The sequence below is a fragment of the Nematostella vectensis genome, chromosome 5 (assembly GCF_932526225.1).
Source record: "Nematostella vectensis chromosome 5, jaNemVect1.1, whole genome shotgun sequence".
NCBI lineage: Eukaryota > Metazoa > Cnidaria > Anthozoa > Actiniaria > Edwardsiidae > Nematostella > Nematostella vectensis.
The window spans coordinates 6,351,822-6,368,346 of NC_064038.1; the positions used below are offsets into that span (position 1 = coordinate 6,351,822).

At 41.7% G+C, this 16,525-nt stretch overlaps 1 protein-coding gene across 2 annotated transcripts in view; it reads left to right on the top strand.

The window, feature by feature from the left end:
- LOC5503028 (band 4.1-like protein 5) overlaps positions 1–16,525 on the top strand; it is a 34,589-nt gene that overhangs the window by 348 nt on the left and 17,716 nt on the right. For both annotated transcript variants that reach the window (XM_048727893.1, XM_048727892.1), the window contains exons 2-7: positions 1,267–1,371; positions 3,337–3,379; positions 3,604–3,682; positions 4,307–4,351; positions 15,495–15,547; positions 16,309–16,382. In XM_048727893.1, the coding sequence (XP_048583850.1) occupies positions 1,267–1,371; positions 3,337–3,379; positions 3,604–3,682; positions 4,307–4,351; positions 15,495–15,547; positions 16,309–16,382 (399 nt within the window). The remainder of the gene's footprint in view (positions 1–1,266; positions 1,372–3,336; positions 3,380–3,603; positions 3,683–4,306; positions 4,352–15,494; positions 15,548–16,308; positions 16,383–16,525) is intronic.

Below are 16,525 nucleotides of genomic sequence, written 5' to 3' on the forward strand. Positions count from 1 at the left end.
CTTAAAAAAAAAGCACATACTATACTGTTTGCTGAAGAAAGGTTTCTTCGATAATTTATGAATATTTCCAAAGGTCGAACGCTTGATCATCGCATGTCAGTTGACATGGTTTCGGCTTCATAAAGGCAATCGAGTTATAATTCAGAGGTTATTGAGGCCTATAGCATTTGTTTAATCTATCTATATCGCCAATATAACTTATCCGTTCAGTTAAAAACTGGTTGGCATCCTCGTCTTGTAGCCGTATTTCAGCGATGCTGTTGACATTGTTGATTTTTGTTGTCTTGAGGTTTAAGTAGCTTGTTTGTAATTTATCAAAAATCACGCTCTATGACCGCGTTCCTTTGGTGAAAATCTTTGCATCTTTCAGCCTAGCTAATATATAAGCTATCGGCATTTGTTTTTATTTGATCCGGTTGATTTTCTAAACAAATACCCTTTTCCAAGCAAATCTTTACGTATGCACATCTGGCGCAAGTCACTTTAGAAACCGAGGATTAACTAGGATACGCGTTAATCGAAACCCCGCTGCTAGAAATAAACCGAATGAGTTGCTTCAGGAACTTTATCACCCATGCGTAATATTTTTAACGTTGTCGCACTCAACTAATTACACATTATTTGTGTCTTTGCCCTATTTTAATAAGAGTTCAATATTACCAGAAGGCAAAAAACATGCGTGACATGTTACATAGAAAAAAAAGTTGAAGGCCCAGTTTTTCTTAGAAAAGCGCGCACATTTAAACTCTAGCTTATAATAATTTGTTTCTCTTACGCATTTGATAATTGTCGATTTTGAGATGTCTGGAACAAATTAGGGCGAATAATGATTTTTTTTAATGATAGTATTTTCCGTACAGACCGTCTTATCTTTTGACAGGCCTGTGAAATATGTGCATTATCGTTTTTCTCGATGATTAAACTTTCTCCACGTCAAGATAAAGAAATATTATGATTGTTCTTACATTTTCAGAATTTATGTTTTCTCAGGCCCTCGTTTTTTATTCCAAGTAAATTCTTTATTTTAGGAAGGAGATGCATGTTCTAGGGGGAGGGGGGGGGGTGGTTATAGATCTCAAACAACACATTTAAGTAGCAGTTGTATTCCTATCTTAAGGCACGTTCAAACCAGCCTCTATCTAATATCTTTAGAAGTCCACTTCCAATAACTAAAGATGCCCTATACATAACTGTATGACATTATCATGTTTACAGCTACAGTTCAATGATTCCTCAATTTTTGTAACATCTACTTTACTTTCACAGAAATCAACCAAAGGTTTTGAGGTGCTTGAGAAAGTGTTTGATCACCTTAATCTGCTGGAGAGAGACTACTTTGGCTTGCGGTTCATTGAGAAGAACACACAATCAGTGAGTACAGAAGATGAGATACAAGTATCTGTTGTGTTTCTTTTATCACAACAAACTCAAATGATAATCAAAGACCTGCTTCTCTAGTGGTCGCATTGCAAAGAATGCATGCTGTGGTGTGCAGATAACACAGCTTTTTGCGGGGCCATACCAGGCCTTGAAATATTGAGAAGGCATAATAGAGACCTCAAGAAAACTGATGGACACAGGAAAACTTAAAAAAAATAAATAAATAAAATAAAAAATGAAAGGGGGTGCTTTTGTATGGTGGCCCAGTGTTATAATATTAAAACCAATTACAATACTGGAAATCAACTATAAAAAATATATAATAAAACAAATTAAAATTCTAATTCCTTTATTTAATATTTATTTTTTATTTTTTGAAAAATATAAAAAAGTATTGTGGCAAAAAAAATATTGACAAAAAAATTACAAACAGAAAATATTAATTAAAAAATCCCGCACGAAATTTATTCACACCAAAAAATAATATAAATCTGATAAAAAAAACTGGATGTCCAAAAATAAACCGCATTGAAAATCAACATTGAAAATCAACGTTGAATATCAACATTGAAAATCAGCATTGAAAAACAACATTGAAAATAAACATTATAAAACAAACATTGAAAATCAAAGGTAAATTTCACCAACATAGAAATTTGAAAATGAAAATGAATTTCGCGTTTTCTCTACGTGGCCCATCGTTATAATAACAAAGTGATCTGGTGACACTATAAGGACGATGGCCAAGTGTTATAATAGACCAGGACTCTTTGCGCACTTCCGATCACAGGTAGCCCAGGCTCTGTCAATGAGTATTTTGAACCGACGGGCTCATAGAGAACACAAGGAGTTGTTACTTTATGCAAGTATTCTTCCATAAAAATGTTATAAATTCAATCCAACATTATGTAGTACTTGTAGCTGTCTATTATTTACATGTTTAAGCTATTAGAGCGCATTTGGGTCCGAGGGGGAATTCTAAATTTCTCCAAACAGCACAAAAGCGGCACATGCAGATTTGAGGTTTTCGGGACTCAACTCGTCGTACTCGAAGTCTACGAAGTTGACTGGCCTGTAAGTCTGCTTGTTGTCTTGCTCCGTCCGCTAGTCGCTGGACAACGATCTGTGATGGGGGAGATGCACCTTTGGCTGCACTCTGGGATTTGGTCCTCTTTTCGGACATCTTGGCATTAAGATTTTGCCTTACGGCATTTTGTTTTGGTGGCATTTCTATATTTTAAAATCAGGACGCTTCTTCTCACATTCAGCACATTGAGTCAGCTCCACAACGAGTAGCTGAAGGGACGCTGAACTACTGAAGGCAAAAGTTCGCACCTCGCTTCTAGTATATCCTTATAAGTTTCTACCACAGGACACCCATAGAAAGCGCGGGAATATTGTATCCACGCGGCGGAAGTGTGCAAGGATTCCTGGTATATTATAACACTGGGCCATCATCCTTATAGTGTCACCAGATGCCTTGGTGGGCCGCATAGATAATACGCGAAATTCATTTTTAGTTCGAATTTCTATGTTGGTGAAATTTACCTTTGATTTTCAATGTTTTTTTTTAATGTTTATTTTCAATGTTGATTTTCAATGCAGTTTTTTTTTTTTTGGACGTCCAGATTTATTTATCAGTTTTATATATTTTTTTTGTGTGAATAAATTTTGTGCGGGATTTTTCTGTTTGTCATTTTTTTGTCAATATTTTTTTTGCCACAATACTTTTTGCATTTTTTTTTAAAGAAAAAAAAATATTAAATAAAGGAATTAGGATTTTAATTTGTTATATTTTATATTTTTTTATAGTTGATTTCCAGTATTGTGATTTGTTTTACTATTATAACACTGGGCCACCATACTTTTGCCTACTGCACCCTCCCCTAGCTATGCACCTGAAAAGAATGTCATATCTTTTAACTACTTTAATTTATTTTTCCTTTTTTTAACCAGAGATGGCTGGATCCCATGAAGTCAGTTACCAAACAACTGAAAGGTATAGATATACATAGAAATGAGTTAGTAAAGGCATTCCTTTTCCTCACTGGTGAATACTGACTCTTTAAAATAGGTGGTGGACAAATTAAAAAAAAGGCCCTGATTGGGCTAGATAACCACCACCCAATCCACCCCCTTCCCCCTTCTGAATCTGCCTTTGTCTTTCCATAACGCATTTGCTTATTATTTACTGTTAATCTTCTGTTTATTACTTATTTTCAGCTGGACCACCATATCTGATGTACTTTTGTGTCAAGTTTTATGCTGCTGATCCCAATAAATTGCACGAAGAACTCACACGGTTTGTATATGATTCCAATCAAATAGAACAGTCGAGGGGACTTTATTATTTTTGTATACATACTATGGTTGACTATGATTGAGATAAAAGCCGCATTGTCACCAGTTTACTTCCGGTTTATTACCTAACAATATCCGATGATTTTTAACGGAAAATGCGAAAAATATTTCAAAATATTGAAAGCAGTGTGTCTATTGGAAGTTTATTTGAGGATGTGATTGATAGAGCGGATGGCCTGTTAAATATCTCGGTTTCTAATAGATTCTTTTGTCTTTTAACGGTTGAGGTTTCTGTCAGACCTCCGTAAGTAAACTGGTGACAATGCGGCTTTAAGTAAATTTATGTAAGTCATCAGAAGAACAACGAATCAATGCGTGCACCTCCCTTTCTTTAATTATCGTTGCCTTGCTCCCCCCTTCTCACCACCCCCTAATTGGAACTCCTGGACCCCCCCCCCCCCCCCTGGTAAGCACTTTTTCTATTATCTAAAGACACTCTTCCCATGATGCTATGCTTTGAAAACAAATGCAATACAAATAAAAAAAATAACATTCTTTGGCACCTAATTATTTTCTGCCTTCAGCCCAAGCTTCTTGCTATATTCACAGACTTCTTATTTCACAGATATTTATTTTTTCTTCAAGTCAAAAGAGATATTTTCCAAGGAAGGTAGGCATAAAAAGTGAACATTCTTTTAGTGTATCTTTCCGTTGAAAGCGGTTGAGTACCCGAAATATGAACTGCGCATGTAAAAACGTATTAAAGTATGTGAACACCTACCTACGGTCCAAAGCATAGAAAACATTCTAAATTGTGTGCATTTTGGCGACCGCATTATAGGCTCGACGAAGGCTAACGTTTGAAACGTCAGTTCTGTTTTGTTTTCACAGAAGCCTAAAACGTACCATTTCAGACTAGTGTTGATTTATGCCCCCGATTCTACAACACCTACATAGTCCACCTAATAGTTATTTATCAGCTGTAATTTTTCTTACAAAGGCTCTTTTCGACCATAAAGAAACAGCTATTTGACCGTTATACACACCTGATTAGAATACCTTTACTCGTTTTTAATTCGGGGATGCGAAGCATGTACGAGTTATTGTAGTCTAGGAGGTAGAACCAGAAAAAAATCATGTCTTGGGATCATTTTGGGACCTTTTGTCGCAAAGTACTGTTGGGCCATCATGACGCAATGGGACCATTTTTGGTACCATGCCTAGGACCCCCAAAATAAAGGGGCACAATAAGAGAATCCTCGAAACTCGTTATTTCTATCTGGAAAATGATGATATGAGCTTTATACTTTGTAAACATACGATTTAGTTTCTTTCATGTTATCAAAACGTTGAACATCACTTTCCTGTTGCCATGGCAACGGCTGTCATGCAAAGCTGTACTTTATAGCTAAAAACTGAGATAATATTCAAAACGGTCAAGTGGAAACTAAAGTGCAAGTCATATACCATTCAGTTGTGAAAAGAAATACTATCTTTGGTGTGTTTCTAGTCTCTAATACATGGGGCTCCTTAAAGACTGCTAAACATCTAGTTTTTACGAGTATTCACTCGTACACCACTTAGTCAGGGAGCAGATTCCAGTTTCGCTCAACCCTCACCACAGAAAAGGTTTGACAGTGGAATCTTATAGAACAAGACCCCCTGAACAACGCTAGCTAGTTCCTAAAGCCGATTTGTGGTGTCAATCAAAAGATATGGGCGTGTTTTATTACGGCACTCGTAGTCCTGCATGGAAACGAGGCTCACATTAAGAGGGCGCGTTTTTTTACATTTTTCGTGCATAGAAAAGCTATAACTTTACAGTTTTTATACATATCAACATTCTAAGGAAATGGCTAAAGTACGCCCTAGATAAAGAAAAGTCACGTGATCTGTCACGTGATCAGTCACGTGTAAAAAATGCTGCTTTTCCTTACGAAAATCCCGCCGTTGCCGGTAAAACGGATTCAGTCTAATCAAGGCGACTGTTTTCCACTCATCTAATGGCTGCTTTGAGCTCTGAGCTGATGTCCGTGTCTCTGGACATCCATCTGCCTTTATTTATCCCTAGCCGGCACCACAGGAAGCCCGCTCCTATATAAAGTAGAAAATGTTATGAAAATAAGATATATATGTTCATATTATCATCTCTATTTTTTACTTACGTGTATTACTCAGTCAGAATCTGAATCCGAGTCGTCAGAATCTGGAGAGGTCATTGCATGCTAGTCGCAAAGAATACTGATTCCTGCAGTCTGTTCCAGCCATGCAGCTGCACGCTTCGGAGCAAGAGAGTCCGTTGTTATTGCAGGAACAGTTCCTCTGACAGCCAGATTTGCAGCCACACGTCGAGAGCTCTAACAAACTGCTTGGGGCAGTGTCCTTGGACATCAGAACTGGCTTCAATCCCTGACCTTTCCAGCCCGCTATCGTCTGGCCTCGGGAGGTCCTGCAATGCCTACAAGGAGCGACGCCATACAAGAGCTTGGTATTTGGCCCGTTCCAGGTGATGTTGCAGACTGTTGGATGTTGGAGGAAGCCTTTTGCTCTTTTGTTTCTTCTGGCAAAAGAGGAAGTAGCGTAGCTCATCAGCTGATGTTGACTTTCTCTTGTGGTAAAGATCTTTGATTCCCGTTTTGAGCCAGAGTTCGTCGCAGCCAATTCTAGTATAGTGACAAACTCCAAGCACAAGAACATCTGTGTCAGGGGAGTGAACAACGATTCTACATCTGGGATGGTTGATCGAAGCATGCTTGGCGTGGAGAAAGAGCCGCGTGTCTGCCTCTTCTTGGTCTGATCTCAGTGCTTCGACTTCTTCACTGTGCCTGAATGTAACCTCTAACGCACGGAAGCCATCTCTTTCGCCTCCACCGAGGACAAATCGTTGGTCACTCTCAAGCTGTTCCATCCCGAGCTCTGTCAAGGACTTCGTCAGAAATTCACAGAGATTGACTTTGTTCTTGCTGCTTGTGATGAACTTGCCCCATTGTTTTGGAATAGGGGTAGCAGGTCCACTTATCTGGACCTCTAGTGAAGTTGAAGTTGCAGCTCTTTTTGATCGTTCTCCCGCTTTGATTGACATCTCCCAGTATCGATCAAACACTAGGTGAACTTCATTACAGCACGCAGCATTCATCGGGCCTGTAATGACGGAGAAGTATTTCACCGCTAACTCTCCGAATGTGTTGCTCCCACCAGACTTTACAGCTTGCACCTGAGCCATTGCATCGATCAGATAAACAGTATCCTTAGTAGTAGGTGGTAGCATACTGCTGACGTCAACATTGGCTTCAATTATTCCCGCCAGAGCGCTCTTGTCGGTCTTCCTCAGGCTTCCATCTTGATGAGCGAGGGCATATGGAACTGAAGAAAGTTCATGTGCAAGGACGCCCTTCAGGTCTACTTGCCGGGCATTCGCGGCGATTAACAGCCTGCCAAATAAATCCCTGTCGGACCCAACTGTTACCAGCTTCTCATTCGTTGCTTTTACTTGTACCCTCTTAGTCACGGTGTCAAAGGTCTTGACCTTGAGTTTCGGAATCGGATCCCAGAAACTGACCTCACTGGAGTTGATCCTCTCCTTTACGAATACCGCCATTTGCTCTTGGCCGTTCCGCTCGCTCTCCATCAGATGCTTGGCAACTTCGGTCGGCAAAACAACCCCTGTTGCGAAGTTAACGAGGGCGTCAGACTCATGCTCGAAAGGATTGTTCACTAATCCAGATGCGAAACAGTTAACAAGCTTGTTGACATCAGCTTCGTCTCTTGCAATCCTCTTTGATGACAACTCCTTGTGGCTATGGGTGTGATCACTTTGTGCAGAGTATGCATCCTTCAGTGCCGTGGTAACAGAGGCTCGCTCGTGACTTGTGAGAAACCACCTCTGCAAAGCTGCTGGGTTTTGGGAGATTCCAACGATTCCACCTTTTGACTTTGATTCCGCATTTACAGACTGTTCCAGAGCCATGTCTGTCCACACTCGAGAGAAGGGTTGACCAGAGCGGCTAACTGCATGGTTTCCAGCCATAAACTCTTCAAAGACGCGCGGGTGTTTGACTTTCAGCTGCCTCATATCCGATATGTAAACTGGAAGCCACCTGGAATAGTTAGGTCTATCCATTGAGAAGAAGTGAGGAATCATCGCTGCTGTTGAAGCAAGATGTAATTCCCAGTTGCCAGTTCGCTCAGCTTTGATAAACTGGAGTAACAGCTTGACCATAGACATGTATCTCATCCAGAAGTCAAAGGTCTTGGACTGTAGTGAGGCCTCTTCCTTGAACTTTCCCAGACTGGCTGCTAGCTTCTCTATGTCACACTCAAGCACCTCTAGGTTCTGAGAGGTGTTGTCTCTTGATAGGATGGCCTCCCGGGATTCCTCAATCCTACTGATCATCGTCTCGTCCAGACCGCTGTCCTGGCAATCTTTTCACCACTGTGCATAAGCACTCCACATCATGCGATGTAAGGCCTCCATCGATAGCTTGTGCGCTCTTATTCCTCTGTTGTACGACTTACCCTTTAACAGGGCAGAGGTTGTACCGGCAGCATAAACGCCTGACTCTATGAGAAGGTCGTCTAGACCAGAACTCGCAAACTTCTTGCCAAGCAACGACAAAAAGTTGAGGGCGATATGGAAGCCCCCAAATCTGATGACAGTGTTGGCAAACTCCTCTGGGCAGCGCAACTGGATTTGTTTTGCTTTTATATAGATAGCAAGGTCAAATGTTATTACAGTATCTTCTTGACCAGCAACAGCAATGACCTTTTGTGCGTGTTTTAGGACGGTGTAGACGGTACTGAATTCAGTAGAGGCGCCATCTATCATTGGGCAGTAGCCTATCTTGCTTGACAAAGGTAGATCTGGGTAAAGTATCGTGTTAAACCCACTCCATCCGGGCACAGTTTGTTTCATGACCGCTGCAGGAGTGCGCCCTGTGAGATCCATGCGGAGTAGAAGCCAGATCTCGTCCTCTCGCAACGCACGAACTAAAAAATCAAGCTCGCTACTAAACCACTCGTTTTTCACATTCCTGATGTGTTCATTGAGTACAGGACGTCTTCCATAACAGGGGCACTCAAGCAGTTCGTAAAGATTTGTGGATTCTGGCAAGGATCGTCTCCTACTGCTATGGTCAGCCAAGGTGATTGGTGGCGGATCTGGACCAAAAACCTTCCGTTGGTAAACGACCATTGTCGTGGCGTGTGTGGTATTCTTTCCATCTAGGGTCTCCTCATTCAATTCATTGTTGTCTGCAGCAAGCTGAACGAATGCTCCTGGCGAAATGACTGATGGTACAACAGTTCCGTGCTGCTCCGCTCTTGCCATCACCTCCATTGCAAGGCTTGTATCAACTGCTTTCAGGTCATCGTACGACGAGCTATGGCCCATGCGATTGAGTAGTGATACTAGCTGCTTTGACCCTGTAAGATGATGGACAGTCATGGCAAGACTGATATGCTTTGGCAGCTTTGTACAAGCGTTAGACGCACAGTGAATGATGTCTTGAGCGATGCTTAAAATTCTTCTCTCGTCTTCCTTCTTCTTACAAGGACTTGGACTCATGCGTTTGAACTCGAATTCGTCTGCGGTCAGTAGAAGGCGGATCACCCAATAAAGACTATCTAAGATAATTCTTCTAGCAGAGTCAAGTGAGACGTCATTGACATTGAGTGGTTTGAATGATATTCCATCACATTTCTTGATCTCACTTCTTAAGTATCGTGCCACATCGATGAGATAAGTTCTACTATCGCTCTTGGATTGTGCGGCAGCATTTAGGGCGTCTATGAGGGAAATTTGACTGGAGAATATAATTTCCGGTTTATTCTTGCTGGGCTGCTGATGGAATGTAATACGGTCTTCCAAGTGGTGCTTGAGACAAAGCTTCAGACGTTGCTTAGAGTAAGAGCTCCCATCTACGCCTCTTTCTTCAAGTAGACCACAGTACTTGCTTAGAAGTGTTACCATGTCATAAGCCTTTCATTCTTCGATTCCTTCTCTGATTTCAGCTGCAAGCGTCTTGAATGCCTCATCATACAGTGATTCCCCCTTTTCTTCTACAAACCCTTTATGCTTAAGGTTGGATTTGCTAACATAGGAGGCATGGCAATTCTTGTGGTACCTCCCATCTGCTGCACACAGATAATCTCTTACACTGTCAAGGAGTCGTAGCATCTTCTCATCGCCTTTGCTTGTCGCAGCTTGTCTAAGGGATAGGCTTGCCTCATTCGTAGCTATGTTTAGCAACCTCTTATCTTTCTTGTAGCTTCTGTTGCCACATATAAAGCATTTTAACAAGTCGATGGGCGGGGTAGAAGATCGCGTAGAGATGGTTGGTTCGCTGCTTATTTGGTTTTCCACATCTCGGGCTTGGGCCTCAAACTTCGCATGACAATGCCGTAGATTATGCTCGCTGGTGTACGATGAGTAGCACGTCGAGTGCCACTGTATCTCCCGCTCTGATATCTCCTCAAAATCTTTGCTAAGTCGCTCGTAAACCTCGTCTCTCCTTATTCTTACAGCATTTTTAAATGTTTCAACGGATGAATTCTTTACGTTTCTTAGCTTCTCATCTCTACGATCGACTTGGCAGATGATGCATTTCGAAAAAATACTAGCTCTTTTCCTCCTATTCAGCGGGATGTCAAATTTCTCGAGTTCTTTAGCCACTACTAAAAAAGATACGATTCTTGTCAATTTAATAGCATTTTTAATAAAACAAATATACTCAACTTACAACGTATAAGTCTTAAGAGAGTAAAATTTCCATTTATATCAACTAAAATCTATTCTAAGTATCAAAAAGTCGTTGTACTTACAGATAATGTAAAGACTCTGCCATGGGCGCCGCCATCTTGGATTGAGCTAGCCTCGACATCATGATAAGACATATTTAAATATATACATTTATAAATCATCTTTAACTTTGATTGTAAATGCTGCGGCTTTTTTATAGTCGTATTTTTTAATACTGTAGTACTACCTACTTGTTTTATTCATGACCTGGCCATTTTTCCAGTAATATGTTTTACCTACATATTAATAGAAGCGGGCTTCCTGTGGTGAGGTAGGAATAACTACACATGTATCTCTAGCGACACGGATATCAGCTCAGAGCTCAAAGCAGCCATTAGATGAGTGGACAACAGTCGCCTTGAGTTGAATGATTCCGTTTTACCGGCTACGGCGGAATTTTCGATAAGAAAGACATTTGTCATCATTATTACATTTTGACACGTGACAGATCACGTGACTTTTCTTTATCTGGGGCATACTTTAGCCATTTGCTTGGAAGGTTGATATGTGAAAAAACTGTGAAGTTATAGCGTTTCTAGGCACGGAAAAATGCCTTTCAAAATGAGCCTCGTTTCCATGCAGGACTACGAGTGACGTAATAAAACACGTCCATATCTTTTGATTGACACCACAAATTGGCTTTACGAACTAGCTAGCGTTGTTCAGGGGGTCTTGTTCTATAAGATTCCACTGTCAAACCCTTTTCTGTGGTGAGGGTTGAGCGAGACCTAATTTTTCCGGTATCTGCTCCCTGACTTGCTGAGTTGCTATTTACGCTAGCACTAGGTTACAGCAACCGATGTACTCTAACTTATGTAACTGATTCAAGTTATGGTAGAATTCATAGAGTAATTAAAAAAGTTCGTCGTCTTCTGATTCGTCATCGCTGATGGAATAGGCCTGTTTAAAGGGATTGTTACATTGCAACCCCAATGCTTCTGTACATGGCATCTGGTTGGACTTGCAGTTTCAAAGGTCATCTCGCAACTGCATTTAATCAGCTCCAGAAGACCTTCAGGAGCGGGATCTCTTGACATGAGTAGCGGTTCGATTTGTCCGGCGTTGATCCTCCAGCCATTGTTCTCTGGTGAGGGAAGATTCTGTAGTGGCGTTGTGGAGCTCCCCCAGATACACGCCTGGTAGTTTGCCTTCTTTATGATATGGCTCAAGCTGTCACTTATTGGCGGTAGACATTCTCTCGTCTGCTTCTTTCGACAGAACATCCAATAGTAGTGGACATCATTCTTGCTTCCTGCCACTCTTGAAACTTTAAAAAGGCCTTCCATGCCTTATTTTTTTTCCTATTCTAAACAGACCACTTTGTGGAGTCACAACCGGTTATGGTATGGAAAATTGGCAGCGCCTTGCACACATTCTCTACCACTTTCTCAGGTATCGAAAGGATGGGCAAATAGGGAGGGAGCTGGAGACCAGGCTGAACGGTGCGAAACAGTTGTCGCACCTAGATACATGCAGCTAGAGCTGGCAGAGGAAAGCAGGAAGCTGACCACCTTCTACAAGCCAAGAAGGCTCAAGCGATTTGAAAGGCTACACTTTGGGGTCAACAGCGCAGCCGAAATCTTCAATAAGGAAGTTCGAAAGGTGGTAGCCCAAGAAACGAATTCCATAAGTATTTATGATGACATCCTGATATATGGAACAAGCCAGGTAGAACACGATCGCGCCCTGAGACATGTCTTGAAGCTATGGAAAGACAACAATCTAACGCTCAGCCTAAAGAAGAGTAGATTTAATTTGACGGATGTTACGTTCTTTGGCAAGGTGTTCCGAGCGAAGATATCTACCCAGACCTGAACTAGGTAGCAGTCTTCAAGGCGGCCGGACACCCAGAGTCGGTTGCAGAAGTACGTTCATTCCGGAGCAAACGCCGACTTCATGGAAGGATTTGCCCAGGTGACCGCGCCACTCCGGGCACTACTATGCTGAGTTCCAGTGGACGGCAGAGTGCCAGTGGTCCTTCAAGCATGTAAAGGCCCTACTGTCTGGTGATACTGTGATGGCTTACTTCGACCCATCGAGGAAGATACGGCTAAAGACAGATGCCGGACCGAACGGAATCGCAGTCACCCTGAAGCAATATAACCCACAAACTAGAAGATGGAGGCCGATGACCTACCAACAACGAGAGAAGGAAGCAAAGGCAGTCGAGTGGGGTATCCTAACCAACCATATATATTTGTATGGTCTAAAAGACGAATTTGGTGTCGACACGGACCACAAACCGCAAGTAACGCTGTTATCAGGATACAGAGAAACAGTGCCTCTCCGCGTAGAAAGAATGAGAGTAATGTTACAGGGATTCAACTACCTCATACACCAGGCAAGAACGCTGGTATGACGTGCAACAAAGCAGACTACAACTCGAGACACCTGGAGTCAACTAACATATCAAGGAAATTTTGCCAAAAATGTTCGTTTTTGCCAAACGCGGTCACTTAAATATATGGAAACTAACATATTCCTAATTTGGAAAAACTGCATGATTCTTGTCATTTTTTAGGTTGCCGTACCGCAGGTGCTTCGTAAACATTGTGACTTGTAATCAGAAGAAAAAAACAGTGACTGTGACCATCTTAGGTCAATGGAGAAAGTATCTGAAAAGAAACTAAGAGTCCTCGGTACCAGTCCCTTACAACGGCAACGTTTTCTTCATATGAGGATCCGGTGAAGAAGGCAAGGGGGGCTTCGAGTTCAAACCAGATGGACCCAAGGAAGACTTCGACAAGGACATTATGGCTGTGGTGAGAGAAGCGGTACCAGATGTGGTAACCCTACAGGAATTACAGGAAGGAACGCAGCAGGATGCGGAACTATCACAGCTCAAAGGTGCCATGTCAAGAGGCTATTTCACTACTGACGAAAAGAAAACACTGGGCGCTGCCTAAGACCCTGTGTTCACATAGCTGGAATTTGTCAGAGGACTAGTAGTTAGAGGGGCTAGAATAGTCGTGCCCAGGTTCCTCCGAGAGAAAATGGCCACTACTTGTTCAGTTCAGAAGGGGTTCGCATGTCGTGGCGCAGAAAGAAGACGGCAGTAGTGTTACACAGAGAGTGCCATATAGGTCAGAAGAAGATGCCACTCAGTGGTCCGCGAAAAGTTCTAAGGAGAACGATGAAATCTAATAACATCAATGATCGCTTACGCGGAGTCGGCCTCCTCGGTGCCAGATAGTGTGGAAGCGCCTACGGACAACACCCAAGGCCCTCGGCCGATTGAAGCCTCCAGCCCAGTCAGGAAAGAGTTGAGGAGGAGCTTCAGACAACGTAAAGACCCGGAAATCTTTTTGAAGGAGAAGTGTTACGAGCTCGGGCGGAACAAATAAGGACTTATAGAAAATGGACAGGCTCCAGGGCGTGAACTTTCTTGTTAGCATTTACTATTTCATTTGTTGTCATTAGTTTTGCTTGTTTGTACTTGGAAGCCCCCATCAAGGTAAAGCATAGGGGGACTGTAGTATCGTAGCGCACTTCCTGTAGCCAGCGCGGTGCATTATGGGATCGTGTAATGGCAGGATCGCGGCCATTACGTTGACATGTTTAGCTATTCATTAATTTTTTTTTAGCTCAACTTGTTCAAAATGGCCGCTCTATAATGCATGTAAGTCCCTGGTGCCTCATGGGATATTTCATGACTGAAGGCTCATGGGATTTTCAAAGCAATTATTATTAAAATAAATTTACTTGAAAAACTAATGTGAAATAACATGTCTTGAAGAATAGTTGCAAATGGATGGTGATATGTGATTTCGGAAATCTTCTTTTACCTCGCGAAAAATAAATTCCTCTTTTTAAAGGATTTAGCTTCCATCATATATAAAATTCGAAAAGCATTTATAAAATTTGTAACAACAAAGGGAATTTTTAAAAGATTAGCCATTTTTTTACCTCAATACATGTCATTGAACTTTGGGATTGTGTATCTTTTTTTAAAGTATATGAGATGACTGCCTGTTAATAAGGTGGAACGGTTTCAATGGCAACCTTTCTTATCTGCTATGTCATTCTTATTTATTTATCCCAGGTGCATATTAAAATAAAGAGCTGTATGCTTGAAGATTACTGAAATTTTTGCCAACAGTGTGATTTCCATTATATGGCGTTTTTTAACCCCTGCCTAAAGTTAAGGAAAGGTTAAAATGGTCTTTAAGGGACCACACTACTATGAAACTTTATACGCCTGTTGATAATAGAACATGCACAATAGAACAATTTATAATGTCAACCTTATCTGCTTCATTGTGGAACAATAACTTATTTAATTATGCATAGTTATAGCACTCAATACTCTTAATTCTCATAGTACAAAAATATTAATAACATATACAACGCTTGCCATGGCAACAGGAAAGTGATGTTTAACGTTTTGATAAGGTAAAAGTAACTAAAACAGTATGTTTGCAAAGCCCATACCATCATTTTCCAGATAGAAATTACGAGTTTTGGTGATTCTCTTATTGTTGCCCTTATATTAAGGGTCCTAGGCATGGTACCAAAAATGGTCCATTAGTCATGATGGCCCAACAGTACCTTGCGACAACAGGTCCCAAAATGATCCCAAGACATCATTCTATGCACCTAGACCAAATGTGTAGGAGATGTGCAGTGAAATGCATTTTCTGGGCCCTTCTGTCAAAATAGCTCCCAGTCTATCGTGGGGACTCTGTTGTCACACCATCATTGGATCACTTTCTCTCTCTCTCTTTTACTATTTCCAACTAAGTACTTCATTGCTTTCTGGATTCCATCATTCAAAAACGTGATTGATCAGCGCCTTGCGAAGAGGTGGCGCGGTTTCAGTTCTGATCTATAAAGATGCTTCAATGTGTTTGATTGATGGAAATCAGAAGGCGATTTAGCTGTTGGAAATAGTCGATAGGAGTTCGCATGATAAACGAGAAAGAGCACTCGATTCAAGTAACACACAGTACAGCACTTATTTCCTGAGTTCCAATTTTATCACAGTCACACAAAAAGCATTGTTTGGTTACTATTGCAGGCTGCCTTGTCCTCAAAACGTGCTTGCCGAACTCTCTGGCTACGCAATACAATGTAAGTACAGAAAGACCATCCTAGTCTCATGCGTCCTTACTGGGTTTCCTGTCTTTGAAATGAACCGTGAGGCAGCTTGGGTTCTGGGGCTAGTTCCGACGTCACAACTCTTACCAACCACAGGAAGCCCAATCACTAGTCCTGTAAGAACTCCTGGGACTAGGCTACCAAAAGACGTGTTTGCACCTTCGTGTTTGCTATCTTAGGTTAGCCAAGGGAGGGGAAGAAAGGAGGTCACTGTTATGGCTGACCCAAAAAATAATAAAGGACATAGTAAGTTAGGGCACTTTTCGTGATAAAACTCAGAGAGCTACGCGTGAGGCGTGACAAAGCTCAGAGAGCTACGCGTGACAAACCTCAAAGCGCTACGCGTGACAAAGCTCAGAGCGCTACGTGTGACAAAGCTCGGAGAGCTACGTGTGACAAAGCTCAGAGAGCTATGCGTGACAAAGCTCAGAGCTACGCGTGACAAAACGCGTGACAAAGGTGAGAGTATTATGCGTGATGAAGGTCACAGCGTTATGCGTGAGCTCAGAACGTTAAATGCGACATAGCTCATAGCGCAACGCAAGACATAGCTCATAGCGCAACGCGTGACATAGCTCTGAGCACTATGCGTGACAGAGCTGAATGCGTTACGCGTAACAAATCTCAGAGCGGCTGCGTAGAAAACTAAAGTAAACTGTAATACTGTAATCTTAGTGCGAAAAGCAGAGAATTAACTATAGCAAGCACTCTTATTTCCTCCTTTATTCTTCTAGCCGAATTAGGTGATTTTGACTACCAGTCGTACACCCCTGGATATGTATCAGAGTTTAGATTTGTTCCCAAACAGGTGGGTGATGATACGTCTGGAGAAAAATCTAAAGGGAGAGCTTAGGGGGTTTAAACATCTCTATTACGATGTCAAAGGGAAAGTTTTGTATGCCGAAAAAGCAATACAGAATAATACACTTGGGTACATACCCCTGAGGGCCG